The sequence below is a fragment of the Coregonus lavaretus genome (genome assembly GCF_964263955.1).
Source record: "Coregonus lavaretus genome assembly, chromosome: 23".
NCBI lineage: Eukaryota > Metazoa > Chordata > Actinopteri > Salmoniformes > Salmonidae > Coregonus > Coregonus lavaretus.
The window spans coordinates 1,682,938-1,700,453 of NC_140010.1; the positions used below are offsets into that span (position 1 = coordinate 1,682,938).

Genomic DNA, 17,516 nt, shown 5'->3' on the forward strand with positions numbered 1-17,516 from the left:
ATGTAATTCAATGCGTTTGTATGAGACTATAGCAGTAAGGCTCCATTTTTTATATATATATTTTTGATACTTCAACAGGTCTTAAAATTCAAAATCTAACAGCAAAATGATCCTTGGTATGACCTTAAAACAATTTCCTATAGCTTTAGGAGAACACCCACCCCCTCCCCCGGCTTACACTCTTAAGGTTCAAAGTTCCTGAGCTGTTTTTATTTTACCTACCGAGAAACGTTTATCTCCAGAGTACAAGCCAGGGATGTGATCTGATCACGTTGGTGAACTGCTTTAGAAGAGGACATTCCACACTAGCAGAGAAACAACTTATGTAACCAGCAGCAGCCCACTTGAGGACAAAGGACCGTTTCAAATTCCTCGGCCCAGTAGGAGACGTACAGAACATGGCAGCGTCCTATTCCCTACATAGTGCACTACTTTTGACCAGAGCCCTGTGAGTCCGGGTCAAAAGTAGTGCGCGATATATAGCGGATAGGGTGCCATTTGGGACGTGGGCCATGTGAAAACAATACTACATAAACACCACCCCTCCCTGGTTCACAAGGGGGTCGTTCCTTTTCCTCCCACAGGTTGTACATTCTGTTCATGGCATTGGATGAAAGAGGAGAACATGACCACCCACTCTTGGCTGTGATTGGCTGACAGAGACATGCCGGGGTACTGAACAATCACAAGAGGAAGTTTCTGTGCTGAGTTAGCAGCTGGCTGCAGGACAAAAGACCACAGCGCCAACTGTCCTGGAGGGCTTTAACTAAAACACTGGCTACAGGGCACACCACGCAGTGATAATCAGATCTCACAGCTACCAAAACAACAGAAATCTGAGGCAGCAAAAAGCTATGCCAAAATACTAAAAACAAAACATACCTAACCACCTCAAGTCTTCCCACTCTGCCTAGATATTTCCCAACAGTCTGAATGAAGGGAAGTTTGTGTATATGACAAATAGTTGTGGCTGGCTGATGACAAACAGTGAGAATATCTGAGGTTGCATCCCAAATGGCACCCTATTCCCTATATAGTGCACTACTTTAGACCAGAGAATGGCACCCTATTCCCTATATAGTGCACTACTTTAGACCAGAGAATGGCACCCTATTCCCTATATAGTGCACTACTTTAGACCAGAGAATGGTACCCTATTCCCTATATAGTGCACTACTTTAGACCAGAGAATGGTACCCTATTCCCTATATAGTGCACTACTTTAGACCAGAGAATGGTACCCTATTCCCTATATAGTGCACTACTTTAGACCAGGGAATGGCACCCTATTCCCTACATAGTGCACTACTTTAGACCAGAGAATGGTACCCTATTCCCTATATAGTGCACTACTTTAGACCAGAGCCCTATCCCTGGTCAATACTGCACCGTTTGGGATGCAGCTTAGGGTTAAGTTCTCCAGGTAGCAGAGAATGAAAAGTCACATGGTCTCCAGTCCCTAGTTTAGTTCCAGACGTAGGTAAGAGCAGAGTGCAACGCGTGCCCTGGCAGCGGTCTGAGCCTTGTGTTGATATTCAACCCCTGACACCCTACAACATTAACAAGGTACTGTATACTATCTATACTAACTAGGGCGGTGGAGGCAGTCAAATTCCACGTGACCGTTTAGTCACGGTAACTAGGCTTCTCCAAGCTCTGATGCTGCTGATGGTCATTAGTAGCCTACCCAACTTGCTAACTGCCTGGTACTCAGCACTCTATTGTCCCTCTAATCACTCTGACATCAATGCAATTGTTATGGAAAATCTAATCAAACACTTCATGAGAGCCCGTGAGCTGATGTTGCCCAGCATTTCTATAGGCTGTGCAATTGCGTGAGAAAACAGAGTGATGGCCTCTATTAAAAAGAGGAGGATCCCATCAGATTTCTATAGGCTAGGCCTACTATATTTATTTCTCTACTTTCCTAATATTAAGCACATTGCTTCTCTTTACAGCAGGAGTATAGCCTACCTGGCTGGCATGAAAATTAACCACAGGAAAAGCCTCCTCCATTTAAGTGCATATATGACATGTATTTTTTCCCGTGCATGATAATGGTCCATTCTAAATCTATATTATTTAGTATATGTAAAGACGAGATTAAATAAAGAAGTCTGATGGTTGACAATATTAGCCTATCACTTGTGAATTATATATTATCACTTGTGAATGATGCCCAGCATCCAGGCTCTGTCGTAGCCAGCCGCGACCGGGAGACCCATGGGGCGGCGCACAATTGGCCCAGTGTCGTCCAGGGTAGGGGAGGGAATGGCCGGCAGGGATGTAGCTCAGTTGGTAGAGCATGGTGTTTGCAACGCCAGGGTTGTGGGTTCGATTCCCACGGGGGGCCAGTATGATTTTTAAAAAAATTGTATGCACTCACTAACTGTAAGTCGCTCTGGATAAGAGCGTCTGCTAAATGACTAAAAATGTAAATAAGAAAATGCCTTTTCTTAGCGACTTTTTCGAATCAAAGTCGCACACCTCATGTAGCCGAGCCTATATGTTTTGATAAGGTTTGTATCACAACTAAAGTGGCCAAATAACATAACATTAAGCCATTAATCCGCTTTATAAGGGGTGTAGAGCCTAACTGGCATACATACGCAGCGCGTCAGTTTCAAGTTTGGGGAAGATCATTTCCACCATAAAAATGCACCTTTATAATAAAAGCATTACATGCATAATCACATTTGCGGTCACTTTTGATAATGGTGTTTTCCTGCTAATGGAACATTCACGCTTAAAGCCCACTGCCATGTGGGCGCATTGCTGTGCTTATAAATGTGAAGAAATAGCCTAATAGTTTATCAACATTTTAAGCTAAACGTTCTGATCTGTTGCGTCAGCCACATTGCGTAAATTCTTTTGTTTTATGATAGCGGTAGTAATAATTTGTGATCTATCACATCCCACAACGGGAGTGGAGAAGAGGAGGAGAAGAGGAGGATAAGAGTGGAGAAGAGGAGGAGAAGAGTGGAGGATAAGAGGAGGATAAGAGTGGAGAAGAGTAGAGGGGAAGGTCATTCGAACCTTGACAGCATATTCCTTCTGGGTGATGAGGTTGATACAGGTCTGGACGACAGCATAGGCCCCCTCTCCCAGCACCTCCATCTGTAGCATGTATACGTCTGATGACAAAATATTAACATCTAAGCTATGAAAATAAATAGAGAGCGTCGCACACTCTATATGTACAGTGCATTCGGAAAGTATTCAGACCTTCTCCTTTTCCACATTTTGTTACGTTACAGCCTTATTCTAACAAGTATTATATAGTTTTTTCCCCCTCAATCTACACACAAAACCCTATTACATTTACGTCATTTAGCAGACCTATAATGGCGAATGATAATTTATTACAAATAAAAAACAGAAATACCTTATTTAAATAAGTATTCAGACCCATTGCTATGAGACTCGAAATTAAGCTCAGGTGCATCCTGTTTCCATTGATCATCCTTTGAGATGTTTCTACAACTTGATTGGAGTCCACCTGTGGTAAATTCAATAGAATTGTCCGTAGAGCTCCGAGACAGGATTGTGTCGAGGAACAGATCTGGGGAAGGGTACCAAAAAATGTCTGCAGCATTCAAGGTCCAAGAACACAGTGGCCTCCATCATTCTTGAACGGAAGAAGTTTGGAAACATCAAAACTATTCCTAGAGATGGCCGCCCTAAGGAGGTGACCAAGAACCCGATGGTCACTGAGAGTTCCAGAGTTCCTCTGTGGAGATGGGAGAACCTTCCAGAAGGACAACCATCTCTGCAGCACTCCACCAATCAGGCCTTTATGGTAGAGTGGCCAGACGGAAGCCACTCCTCAGTAAAAGGCACATGACAGCCCACTTGGAGTTTGCCAAAAGGCACCTAAAGGACTCTCAGACCATGAGAAACAGGATTCTCTGGTCTGATGAAACCAAGATTGAACTCTTTGGCCTGAATGCCAAGCGTCACGTCTGGAGGAAACCTGGCACCATCCCTACGGTGAAGCATGGTGGTGGCAGCATCATGCTGTGGGAATGTTTTTCAGCGGAAGGGACTGGGAGACTAGTCAGGATCGAGGCAAAGATGAACGGAGCAAAGTACAGAGAGATCCTTGATGAAAACCTGCTCCAGAGCGCTCAGGACCTCAGACTTGGGGCAAAGGTTCACCTTCCAACAGGTCAACGACCCTAAGCACACAGCCAAGACAACGCAGGAGTGGCTTTGGGACAAGTCTCTGAATGTCCTTGAATGGCCCAGCCAGAGCCCGGACTTGAACCCAATCGAACATCTCTGGAGAGACCTGAAAATAGCTGTGCAGCGACGCTCCCCATCCAACCTGACAGAGCTTGAGAGGATCTGCAGAGAAGAACGGGAGAAACTCCCCAAATACAGGTGTGCCAAGCTTGTAGCGTCATACCCAAGAAGACTCTAGGCTGTAATCAACAAAGTACTGAGTATAGGGTCTGAACACCTACAGTGGGGAAAAAAAGTATTTAGTCAGCCACCAATTGTGCAAGTTCTCCCACTTAAAAATATGAGAGATGCCTGTAATTTTCATCATAGGTACACGTGAACTATGACAGACAAATTGAGGGAAAAAAATCCAGAAAATCACATCGTAGGATTTTTAATGAATTTATTTGCAAATTATGGTGGAAAATAAGTATTTGGTCACCTACAAACAAGCAAGATTTCTGGCTCTCACAGACCTGTAACTTCTTCTTTAAGAGGCTCCTCTGTCCTCCACTCGTTACCTGTATTAATGGCACCTGTTTGAACTTGTTATCAGTATAAAAGACACCTGTCCACAACCTCAAACAGTCACACTCCAAACTCCACTATGGCCAAGACCAAAGAGCTGTCAAAGGAAACCAGAAACAAAATTGTAGACCTGCACCAGGCTGGGAAGACTGAATCTGCAATAGGTAAGCAGCTTGGTTTGAAGAAATCAACTGTGGGAGCAATTATTAGGAAATGGAAGACATACAAGACCACTGATAATCTCCCTCGATCTGGGGCTCCACGCAAGATCTCACCCCTTGGGGTCAAAATGATCACAAGAACGGTGAGCAAAAATCCCAGAACCACACGGGGGGACCTAGTGAATGACCTGCAGAGAGCTGGGACCAAAGTAACAAAGCCTACCATCAGTAACACACTACGCCGCCAGGGACTCAAATCCTGCAGTGCAAGACGTGTCCCCCTGCTTAAGCCAGTACATGTCCAGGCCCGTCTGAAGTGCATTTGGATGATCCAGAAGAGGATTGGGAGAATGTCATATGGTCAGATGAAACCAAAATATAACTTTTTGGTAAAAACTCAACTCGTCATGTTTGGAGGACAAAGAATGCTGAGTTGCATCCAAAGAACACCATACCTACTGTGAAGCATGGGGGTGGAAACATCATGCTTTGGGGCTGTTTTTCTGCAAAGGGACCAGGACGACTGATCCGTGTAAAGGAAAGAATGAATGGGGCCATGTATCGTGAGATTTTGAGTGAAAACCTCCTTCCATCAGCAAGGGCATTGAAGATGAAATGTGGCTGAGTCTTTCAGCATGACAATGATCCCAAACACACCGCCCGGGCAACGAAGGAGTGGCTTCGTAAGAAGCATTTCAAGGTCCTGGAGTGGCCTAGCCAGTCTCCAGATCTCAACCCCATAGAAAATCTTTGGAGGGAGTTGAAAGTCTGTGTTGCCCAGCGACAGCCTCAAAACATCACTGCTCTAGAGGAGATCTGCATGGAGGAATGGGCCAAAATACCAGAAACAGTGTGTGAAAACCTTGTGAAGACTTACAGAAAACGTTTGACCTGTGTCATTGCCAACAAAGGGTATATAACAAAGTATTGAGAAACTTTTGTTATTGACCAAATACTTATTTTCCACCATCATTTGCAAATAAATTCATAAAAAATCCTACAATGTGATTTTCTGGATTATTTTTTCTCATTTTGCCTGTCATAGTTGACGTGTACCTATGATGAAAATTACAGGCCTCTCTCATCTTTTTAAGTGGGAGAACTTGCACAATTGGTGGCTGACTAAATAATTTTTTCCCCCACTGTATGTAAATGTGATATTTCAATTTTTTGCTTTGTCATTATGAGGTATTGTGTGTAATAATATAATAATATGCCATTTAGCAGACGCTTTTATCCAAAGCGACTTACAGTCATGCGTGCATACATTTTTTTTTTTTGTGTATGGGTGGTCCCGGGGATCGAACCCACTACCTTGGCGTTACAAGCGCCGTGCTCTACCAGCTGAGCTACAGAGGACCACAGATTGATGAGGGAAAAAAACTATTTAATCCATTTTAGAATAAGGCTGTAACGTAACAGAATGTGGAAGAAGTCAAGGGGTCTGAATACTTTCCGAATGCACTGTATATAAACTCCCAGTAATGTATTGGGTAAGAAGTGATGCCGAAACGTTGGTGGTTTAAATTACTGGGAGAGAGATTATATACACACACACACACAGAGAGATTATATACACACACACACAGAGAGATTATATATACACACATACAGAGAGATTATATACACACACACAGAGAGAGATTATATACACACACAGAGAGATTATTTTCATAGTTTACAGTTTATTTGCCATTAGTCAGCACCTCTACACTAAATAATTGTCTCTGGGTGTGCCCCAGCTCATACTTTTTACTAAAATATTAACATCTGACAGAAAACAACAAATAAATGCTCTAGATAAACGCTAGTTTGTTTGGTACATTTGTTAAAAGTAAAGGTTGGGGATAAAGGAACAACACTGTGCTTATATGTGTATGTATATATTATGGATTATTATATAGCTTATTCACATGCCTTGAATAGACAGTGGATGGTTTTCTAGTGACTTGCCTTGGAATCGTCCAGTGAAGCTGTCGGTGGCCCTGCACCTCTTCTTCTTCTTGGTCCTCTTCTTGGCATCTGGGATGTTGATAGGCTGGCTGGCTGGCATGTCTATGGAGGGAGGAGGACGGGAGAGAGGGGGGGGACAGGAGATGAGGGACATTGTGCAAACAGGGACAGTTGATGGCATTAATCCAGAGTCACAGGCCAGCTGGCTGAGTGTCATGTCTTTGGAAGACAGAGGGAGAGAGGGGATAGGAGAGAGAGAGAGGGGATAGGAGAGAGAGAGAGGGGATAGGAGAGAGAGAGAGGGGATAGGAGAGAGAGAGAGGGGATAGGAGAGAGAGAGAGGGGATAGGAGAGAGAGGGGATAGGAGAGAGAGAGAGGGGATAGGAGAGAGAGAGGGGGGATAGGAGAGAGAGGGGGGATAGGAGAGAGAGGGGGGATAGGAGAGAGAGGGGGGGATAGGAGAGAGAGGGGGGGATAGGAGAGAGAGGGGGGGATAGGAGAGAGAGGGGGGGATAGGAGAGAGAGGGGATAGGAGAGAGAGAGAGGGGATAGGAGAGAGAGAGAGGGGATAGGAGAGAGAGAGGGGATAGGAGAGAGAGAGAGGGGATAGGAGAGAGAGAGAGGGGATAGGAGAGAGAGGGGGGATAGGAGAGAGAGAGGGGATAGGAGAGAGAGAGAGGGGGTAGGAGAGAGAGAGAGGGGATAGGAGAGAGAGGGGGGATAGGAGAGAGAGGGGGGATAGGAGAGAGAGGGGGGGATAGGAGAGAGAGGGGATAGGAGAGAGAGAGAGGGGATAGGAGAGAGAGAGAGAGGGGATAGGAGAGAGAGAGAGGGGATAGGAGAGAGAGAGGGGATAGGAGAGAGAGAGAGGGGATAGGAGAGAGAGGGGGGATAGGAGAGAGAGAGAGAGGGGATAGGAGAGAGAGGGGGGATAGGAGAGAGAGAGAGGGGATAGGAGAGAGAGGGGGGATAGGGGAGAGAGAGAGAGGGGATAGGAGAGAGAGGGGGGATAGGGGAGAGAGGGGGGGATAGGGGAGAGAGGGGGGGATAGGGGAGAGAGAGGGGGGATAGGAGAGATAGGAGAGAGAGCTGGGATAGGAGAGAGAGAGGGGGGATAGGAGAGAGAGGGGGGATAGGAGAGAGAGCTGGGATAGGAGAGAGAGAGAGGATAGAAGAGAAAGGGGGAGGGGATATAAGAGTGAGGGCACAAGACATACTGGGTCCGGACAGGTCCAGTTGTTGTTGGAACTAACAGGGCTGGGCCCAGTAGAACTTAGGCGTGTTTAAATTATGCATCTTTCCTACAACGGCCGAAGATGTAACATGCGTTTCCCAAAACACCACGCAGAGAGAACGGTCACTAAGTGCGTCGTTGCAGCATTTATAGGAGCGAAAAGGCCTATAGCCAACTGTCATCTCTTTTTGCATCAATTGTGCAAAGACATGAAAACTATATATTTGTAGTCAACTTTGTTCTGAAGTTATCGGTGGTCACAGAGACAGACAAAACATGTGATTCTATGTTTAGCGAAGATCTTCTGTGTATAAGTGACACTGCATGTAATGACTCAATTCAAATCAAGGGCGGCAGGTAGCTTAGTGGTTAAGAGCGTTGTGCCAGTAACCGAAAGGTCGCTGGTTCTAATCCCCGAACCGACTAGGTGAAAAATCTGTCGATGTGCCCTTGAGCAAGGCACTTAACCCTAATTGCTCCTGTAAGTCGCTCTGGATAAGAGCGTCTGCTAAATGACCAATTATTTATTATTATTATTATAATTAGCTGTTCTACGATGGTTTTGGGAAACAACGCAGAGATATAACGATGCTCCTACAAAGATTATAATGATGAATTTAGCCTTAAGATGGTTTTGGGAAACCAGGCCCAGGCCAGTTGTTGTGACGGTGGTTCTGTTATCAGGCAGGTGAAAGCAGCAGAGGTAGTATATGATATGCCAGCGTCACCCCTCTAATCAGGACTGAACTTTGACTGACAGAGACATAGTGATGATATCCTCATAGGAAGGTTACTACGGGTCAGGTGGCCCGTGTGTGTTGTGTTAAAATCAAAATCAGGGACAGTAAATTCCAAATCAAAAGAAACTTACCAGGTCTTGGGGGACAATCTAAATGTAAGTTTGACTCGTGGAGATGGGAGTCTGGTTTGTTGTAATCTTCAGAATTGAAAGGGTTTTGGACCTGAAGGAGGGACAGAACAGAACCAGACAAGGCTTTGAGTTTGACACAGCCTAGAGGAGAGTCATTTACATCACAGCCTAGAGGAGAGTCATTTACATCACAGCCTAGAGGAGAGTCATTTACATCACAGCCTAGAGGAGAGTCATTTACATCACAGCCTAGAGGAGAGTCATTTACATCACAGGGCCATATGAAGCAGTAGGAATGACTACACATTGCACCACTGGCCAAGGGACCGATTTAGTCCAAACCAACTCCTCTTCAGACCCTGCCTGACCTCTGGGTTAAACTAATCATATCCTTCTCCCGACGCCCCGGGACCTCTGGGTTAAACTAAACAGATCCTTCTCCCGACGCCCGGGACCTCTGGGTTAAACTAAACAGATCCTTCTCCCGACGCCCCGGGACCTCTGGGTTAAACTAAACAGATCCTTCTCCCGACGCCCAGGGACCTCTGGGTTAAACTAAACAGATCCTTCTCCCGACGCCCCGGGACCTCTGGGTTAAACTAAACAGATCCTTCTCCCGACGCCCCGGGACCTCTGGGTTAAACTAAACAGATCCTTCTCCCGACGCCCGGGACCTCTGGGTTAAACTAAACAGATCCTTCTCCCGACGCCCCGGGACCTCTGGGTTAAACTAAACAGATCCTTCTCCCGACGCCCCGGGACCTCTGGGTTAAACTAAACAGATCCTTCTCCTGACGCCCCGGGACCTCTGGGTTAAACTAAACAGATCCTTCTCCCGACGCCCCGGGACCTCTGGGTTAAACTAAACAGATCCTTCTCCCGACGCCCCTGGACCACTGGGTTAAACTAAACAGATCCTTCTCCTGACGCCCCGGGACCTCTGGGTTAAACTAAACAGATCCTTCTCCTGACGCCCCGGGCCATACTTAGGTTGTCATCGCCAAGAGAGGCCCGTAGAAGAAGCAGAGCAATAGAGCTCTATGACAAACGTTTAACCAATATTAGACCTCTGATTAATTGATTAAAAAGGGCATTTGATAACGACAGGGTGGGGGGGGATATGGTCCAATGACTAACCTACCTGCTAAACGGTTCCGTTTGCATCACTGAGCAGTGAACAAGAAACTATTAAAATGACAATGTTTGATGCTACCCCCCCCTCCAAATTCAACCAGAGAGCGCCCTTAGGTCAACCAGAGAGCGCCCTTAGGTCATGGGAAAAGGCTGCCCTTGACCGTTCCAACAGTGAATGGCTAGACCCACTACACTATGACACCACACTGCTGCAGAGACTTTGATATAATACCGGACGCAACTGATATGGTGAAAACAATGTGTGGGGAAGCAGAGGCACAGAAGCTCACATCAATACCTTTGTCAGATAACACTGTTAAATGAACAATTTACGCTATTGCTAGCAATCAAGAAGAAACTGACTGAACGACTCAATCTCTCCAGCTTATGTTGTCCAAATGGACGTCAGCTGTGAGGTGCCCATGCATTGACTTTTGTTCGCTATACACATTGGGGGGGGGGGGGGGGGGGTGATGCTATTCACAAGGACATATTGTTCTGTCTCACGATTCCCGAGCATGAAACGGCACAGGGGATTTTCAGTGTGCTGTGTTGCTGAAAAACAGATTCCATGGGCTCTAACTGTGGCCTCCATCTATAGCGGGACGGTGGGCAGGCCTCTGCACTCTAGTTATGAATAGGTCTCCCTCTGCCATATGGAGGCTTTGTATGATACACCGAGAGCAACTGGCAGCAAAAGAGCTGAGCACAGAACTCTCAGATATACTGCAGCAGGTAACTTCGATTGTAAACTACATCAAACCACATCCACTGCACAAAACTATGTGGAGATATGGGATCAGAGCATGACAATGTTGTATTTCACAACGAGGCTTTGTGGTTATCGAGGGGGAGTATTGGAATGTTTTTCGCATTGACAGATGGACTGTTGTCATTCCCAATAAAAAAAAGATTTAAAAAAGACTTGGTTGACTTTGTGTCACGAAAATAAAACATGCCTCCTTGCCTTTGTAACAGAGATATTTGGGAAATTGAACATACTCAACGCAAGCATGCATGGGAAATAAAAAAAACATTCTACAGATGAGTGACTGAATCAGTGGATTCAGAGGAAAGATTTCTTATTGGAGAGTCTTTCAAAAACGAACCATGCCCCCTTCCCTCGGCTGTCCATGTTTCTAACAGAAAACAACATCAGTAAGTGTCCCACAAGAGTGATGACTGCTCACCTCCAACACTAGGAAGAGCACTTTGGGACCTACTTCCCAATCCGTCTGACTGTGATCCTGGCTCAGCTGACATCCCGGTAAGTAAAATCAAACAGCTGATCGAGCTGTCATGAGACCGAATGCATTCACGGGTCACTACGGAGGAGTTCTGGTTCCTGACTCAAAGGCAATACCCTGCCGTCACCCCCTGAGCGTTAATGCCGCGTTCAAGACAACTGGGAACTCGGAAATCTCAGACTTCCGACTTAAATGCGTACAAGACAACTGGGAACTGAGGGGAAAAACAAGCTCCGACTGGGGAAAAACGTTTTGCACTTTGAATCCAACTCTGAATTCCAACTCGCGACTCTTTCTAGAGCACAGACTTTCCGACCTGAAGATCACTGACGCCATGTATTGACTGCCATAGCCCCAAATATAAAAGTAAACATTGGCTGTCATTTTTTTTTTAATTCACATGGTTGAGGTCGCGAGAATGTTCATATATCAAAACAGGGTTGTTGGCCAAAAAAGTTAGGGAACTCCTGCCTTATACCTTTTCTCATTAATGAAGTAATCAGAGGTCTAATATTGGGCTAGGGCAGAAGTGTAACTGTGGTCTCCCTGTACTCTCCCCTGGACGGTATAAATACCTAGCTGTCACTGACTGAAATAACATTGTCTGGGATACTGACTGTGACTGGGCTAAAATTAACACAGAATACATGCAATGACTGAGCAACATCCGTTCACAATAATGCAATGCATGTTCCTCCAGCCTTTCAATCAGTTTGGATGGAAACAGTAGTAATCTTCCAAAACAGAAAAAACTAAGCTGGCATGGAACTTAGGCTCTTCAATAATTTTATTAAATTAGGAAACACATTTAGATACTGACTTTCAGAAGCAGTAATTACAAACAGAAACAGCAACTCACCTTAAAAGAGCGGTGGAAGCCAGCGTCTTCTGAGGTGACATTCTTATTCTGAACCATTTTGGATGTCGGTCGACGTTAATTCAGCCGATCCACTGATTTAGATTAGGTATCACTGTGGTCCAATGGGAGAGACACAGAAGACACGGCAGCTAGATGTGGTCCGTCGGTAGTCTTGACATAGATGGTTGTTGGATGGTTAAACTCTCATTTAATAGGGATTCCTGTGTCAGACAGTAAAACATTGTTACTAGTTGATAAAACCGAGTTGTATCAGCGGTCAAATTCCTAACACACGAGCCTCGCTATCTCATTAAAATGAAATTTGAGTGTATTAAACGTTACAATCGAAATGAAATAACACGCAAAGTTATCATTAACACTTGATCGTTTAAACAAACTTATTAAAATAGATACGTGTCATTGTGAAAGTGCATTCAAATTGTCTACATTACCCGAAGAGTTATCTAGACTGAACTAGCTCGCTTAGCGTCCATTGAACATTCATTGTTTTTAAAAACACGTCATGTTCGCTAACAGTAACGTTAGCTAGACAGGCTAACCAAGCTAGCTAGCTAGATTGCAGTCCGGTTGAAGTTGACTAAACTCTTGACGACTTCGACAACTCGAACATATTCGTACGGTTGATATCCCGAACTTGACGTAATATAATAAAACCAGATATTTCATTTTGACTTACCCCGTTATTGTCCGTGTTCCTCCAGCCTTGACGCCGTTTAGATGCCAGCCACTGCCTTTGTTGAACGTTGACTGTTTCGAGAAGCGCAGCGCATCGTCGGGGTGCCTTTTTATAACCTCTGCTGATCCCCCGCCCACTCTGCTACGGTTTATCCAATCAGCTCGCAGTAAACACTGACCGATATAACATTAGGACACACGCGATAGGATAATTTACCGAGGAGGGCGGAGCACCATTTTTTCATTTGCAACTGCAGTGCAACCGACTGCAACCGAGCTGCACGTTATCGGAGCCTAGTTTCATCCGGTTACATCCGTGGCATGTTTTCGAATAAGCAGTGGTGTCATTAGGCAATCTGATTCGAGTTTCCATAACCACGCATCACTTGTGCTATGCAGTATTTTTAAAAACATGTTTTACTGACAAAAATAAACAATACTGCGCTAGGCATTAGCAGGCACTGCAAGAAGCCCCTGGAGTGACACGGTGCCTGTTTTCTTATGTTCTTACTTATTCCCCCTGCATTGTTGGGAAAGGGCTCGTCAGTCAGCATTTCACGGTAAAGTCTACACCTGTATGGAGGACTAAAAGTGCCACAATTAAATAAATAAATACACCATTAAATAATTACTTAAATGTGTCATTAAATGTATCATTAATTAATTCAAATACCGATTCATTTTATGTAAAATACATATATAATTATTTCACTATTTACATTTACATTTCATGATCCTGCATTGCAGTGATTCATGAATTACTTAAAACTGTCAAACTGACCCATCAAAGTCAGTGGGCGGGGCTAACGCGAATCTAGTCTGATCCATTGCTTTGGTCTGAAGTAGAGTAGGCCAACCTGGATAGAGACAATGGAGGATCTCCGTGAACTTTCCAGGGAGTTGGTTAGAGACATTTTAAACTTAGCAGAGGATGTAGAAGCAGGACCTGCTGACCCAGAGCATGTAGCTAGTAAAGCAGAGGAACTTATTGAAGTTGTTGGAGTCATTTCCGCACTTTCCGACGAAGATATCGACCACAGAGTGATTGCAAATCTAGAAGAAGTTGTCCACCGCTTCTCTGGTACCAGGGCACTTCAGGCCCAACACACACAGGAACCGGGGCGTTTGGCGTTTGACATACCGAGTGCAGTTCTGGAGCATCAACTTCTTTGTGGAGTTCCCGCAGTTCAAATTTGCAGCGATGTTCGGTGTGTCAAAGAGGACCATCAGGAGGCGCATGCAACAATACAGTTTAAGGTATTTACACTAAATTCATGAGTTTTCTGTTTATGAATTGCTGCTCTCATACACTCGGAAAGAATATGACGTTTAAGGTAACATTACTTGATGTTGTGTTTTTCTTGTTTGTACAGAAAGACAGATCTCTATTCAGCTGTGAATGATGAGGAGTTAGACCGTATTGTAAGTGAAATTCACAAAGTCATCCAAACACCGGCTACAAGCTAATGCGTGGTCACCTGAATGCAAGAGGTGTGCATGTTCCAAGTGAGTAGATAATAATATGGGCATTATTTAAATGTATTTTTAATTTGGAGCTCTGCCCCTTTGAAAGGTGAAGGAAGCCCGCTTATGGAAAGACATCAACCTGTGAGCTGTAGTTTCTACAGTGCATACTATGCAAAGCTGTATTATTTAAGTAACATTTCATTTCTCACTGCCTTGGTGACCAAAAATAACAATCTTGTGTAAGGACATGTCAAACTAGTTTTAAGTACAAGACTGATTATGCTTGTCATCCATTCAGGTTCCTGAAGAATATGGGATCGATTGGAACGGACCTCACTGCCTTCATCGAGGCACTGTGTCAGTCCCCGAGGTTCAGCTGGCCCGTGAGCTCTCAGATGAAGAGGTTGCAATTTTGCCAGCTCCAGGAGTTTCTGTTACTGATGCACTTAGACTATATGTAGAGACTGTGGAAGTGTTATCAAGAATCTTAGACTGATGTCCAACCCATGTTTTTATTTGTTGTGTTAGAACAAGCAAGGAAAAACTGAAAGTTTACTTTCCTTTTAAAAGAAAGGAAAAAAAGCTGTTTCTTTGAAGCTTCCTGTCTCATTATGGTCCACAGAATGACTAACATGAATGCTGTACTGTTAGCACTGAAGGTGCAGAACAGTTTGATTTTAGTAAATGGAAGAAAAAAAAGTCAACTACTGCACAGTGTGTTAATGTTTTCAAAGACACTGAACTTGTGTCAATTCATCTGAACTGTGTATGCATTGACATTAGGGCTGGGCAATATGGAGAAAATCAAATATCACATTTTTGACCTAACACCTTGATGTCGATATTGCAACGATATTGTAAGGTTGACAATTGGTGCATTCACAAAATATCTTCCACATTTAGATTTCGGATAAATAACTATCATATTGTGGATATAATGACTAAGTGGTAAAAGGCAAATAATAGAACAGCTAGAACAGTCTGGTAAGTTCAGAAAATGACATCACTTTACTGTAATGCAGCCTTTGAAACCAGGAAAAGACTAAACTTACCATGTAACGATATTACACTTCTTCAAAATCTAATGGTGCTTTTCCATTACATGGTACCTACTCGCCTCGTCCTAAAATCTGCAATGGGAAACGGACGCACAGCGAGTCGAGGCGAGGCGAGTCAAGTAGGTACTGGTAATGGAAAAGCACCTTAAGACGATATCTAGTCTTATATCACGATAGATATAATATTAAAATATTGCCCAGCCCTAATTGACGTCTGAAAAAACTTAAACAAGCCCAAATCCAGTACTTTTTATGGCAGCGACAAGTGCTTTCTCAAAGTCCATGTAGAGTTTGAAATGAGCTGGCAGCTTTAGGGTTTCAAAGCATGTGGAGGACGTAGGAAGGGTTCCCCCAGAAATCTCCACTCTCAGTTCAGGAGGAAGCATCTCCCAGCCAACCCAGAATGTCAGCAGCTGGGCCAGGGTACCTGATGAAGCTAAAAGTCATAAAATGGATTAAAGACATTTAGTTCAACTGTAATTGATCATATCTATCCATGAGACATAGAAGCCTCACCTTAAATTAAGCAAATAAGCCTGTGATAACTATTATTGACACTATGAACACCAATTAAGTTTGAGTCACTATAAAAATAAATGCAAATAATTTCAACAAGCCACAGACAGTACAAACTTTTTTTACTTTTGGTAAATGCCTAGTTTCGCACTGACCTGAAAATGTTACTTTTTGCTCTCCAAGTCCTGAAGTAAGAAGTTCAGCTTTAAACAGTACGCTTGGAATTTTATCCGCATTGTGGTCAGCCAAACAACAGACAGTGTGTGTGTAGCTTCTTCGGCTAACTTGGACTTGTGCTGGTCGTCTCGTCATATTCCTTCTGGCTCCAATGTTATATGGCGCAAAGAGCCTTGCTACCTCCGCTGCAACACAGAAAAACGTAACAGCTCAATGGTCACCAGTCAGCTAAAACAGCCTCTACTTCTATCTTGGGATGCTCAAGCCAGCTAACACCATTTAGCCGATTAGCGAACTAGCTAGGTTTATGCTTCCCCCCCCATTAACAATAAACGTGTCACGCACGAAGCATCATAATACCGCATGCAAATACATGTTCGAGTCGATCTAATTTAACCTACACGTGTGTCCCGAATCATTAAATAGTAGCACACCTGGCTAACATGAAATTACTTAGCTTACCTTGGACAGGTGTACGTGATTGAGCGGCCGGTATCTGCTGTGACTGAGCTGCCGGATTCACCGGTGCCGCGGGAGCCGTTGGACTTCTGCTCAGAGCTTCCTCAATCAAATTCGCTGCTTCTCTCAGCAGCTCCGGGCAACTTTTAGACATTTTGTCCTGCACCTCACACAGCGTCTCAACATTGGGGCTAGCAGGACCGAGTCTTCTCTTGATTTTTAGCCGTTGCAATGAAAGTACTGTTTAACCGTGTAACTAAACCAACGTAGAGGTGAATAGCGCCACCCAGTGTATTGGAATGTGTTCAGTAGCTCTGCATCAATCCATTATCCGGAATTGATTTGTCTTGGCTTGATGCAGAGGGTAACCAATCAGGCGTTAGGTTCCGCCTACCAACTTTTGATGGGTCAGTTTGACAGTTTTAAGTAATTCATGAATCACTCCAACGCAGGACCATGAAATGTAAATGTAAATAGTGAAATAATTATATATGTATTTTACATAAAATGAATCAGTATTTGAATTAATTAATGATACATTTAATTACACATTTATGTATTTAATTCTAATTTTAATTAATTAATGACACATTTAATTAATTAATGACACATTTAAGTAATTATTTAATGGTGTATTTATTTATTTAATTGTGGCACTTTTAGTCCTCCATACACCTGTTGCATTCGGTGCATGTGACAAATAATATTTGATATGATTTATTTTTATTTGATTGGTCGAGATTTCACAACGCACTGGACCACTCTCGTCCCTTCACCCCTCCCAAAACCCATACAGTACCGTTTAGACGTCAATGTCAACACTAAGCAAAACGCCAGTCAGTCTGCAGCATAGCACAGAGAACATCTGGTTATTCGGAACTTGTTGTGCAAAGGTGAGACTCTCACGAACACGTCGATTGTTTTGCTCTAG

At 44.0% G+C, this 17,516-nt stretch overlaps 1 protein-coding gene across 2 annotated transcripts in view; it reads right to left on the minus strand.

Moving 5' to 3' along the window:
* LOC311099108 (MAP kinase-interacting serine/threonine-protein kinase 2-like) overlaps nt 1–12,994 on the minus strand; it is a 53,175-nt gene extending 40,181 nt beyond the window's left edge. For both annotated transcript variants that reach the window (XR_014609687.1, XM_084139740.1), the window contains exons 1-5: nt 12,910–12,994; nt 12,213–12,433; nt 8,973–9,063; nt 6,867–6,968; nt 3,037–3,134 (exon numbers count right to left, since the gene is read on the minus strand). Coding sequence is in view for 1 of the 2 variants with exons in the window: in XM_084139740.1 (XP_083995866.1) it covers nt 3,037–3,134; nt 6,867–6,968; nt 8,973–9,063; nt 12,213–12,269 (348 nt within the window). In the remaining variant the exon portion in view is untranslated. The remainder of the gene's footprint in view (nt 1–3,036; nt 3,135–6,866; nt 6,969–8,972; nt 9,064–12,212; nt 12,434–12,909) is intronic.
* Nucleotides 12,995–17,516: the final 4,522 nt, after the last annotated feature.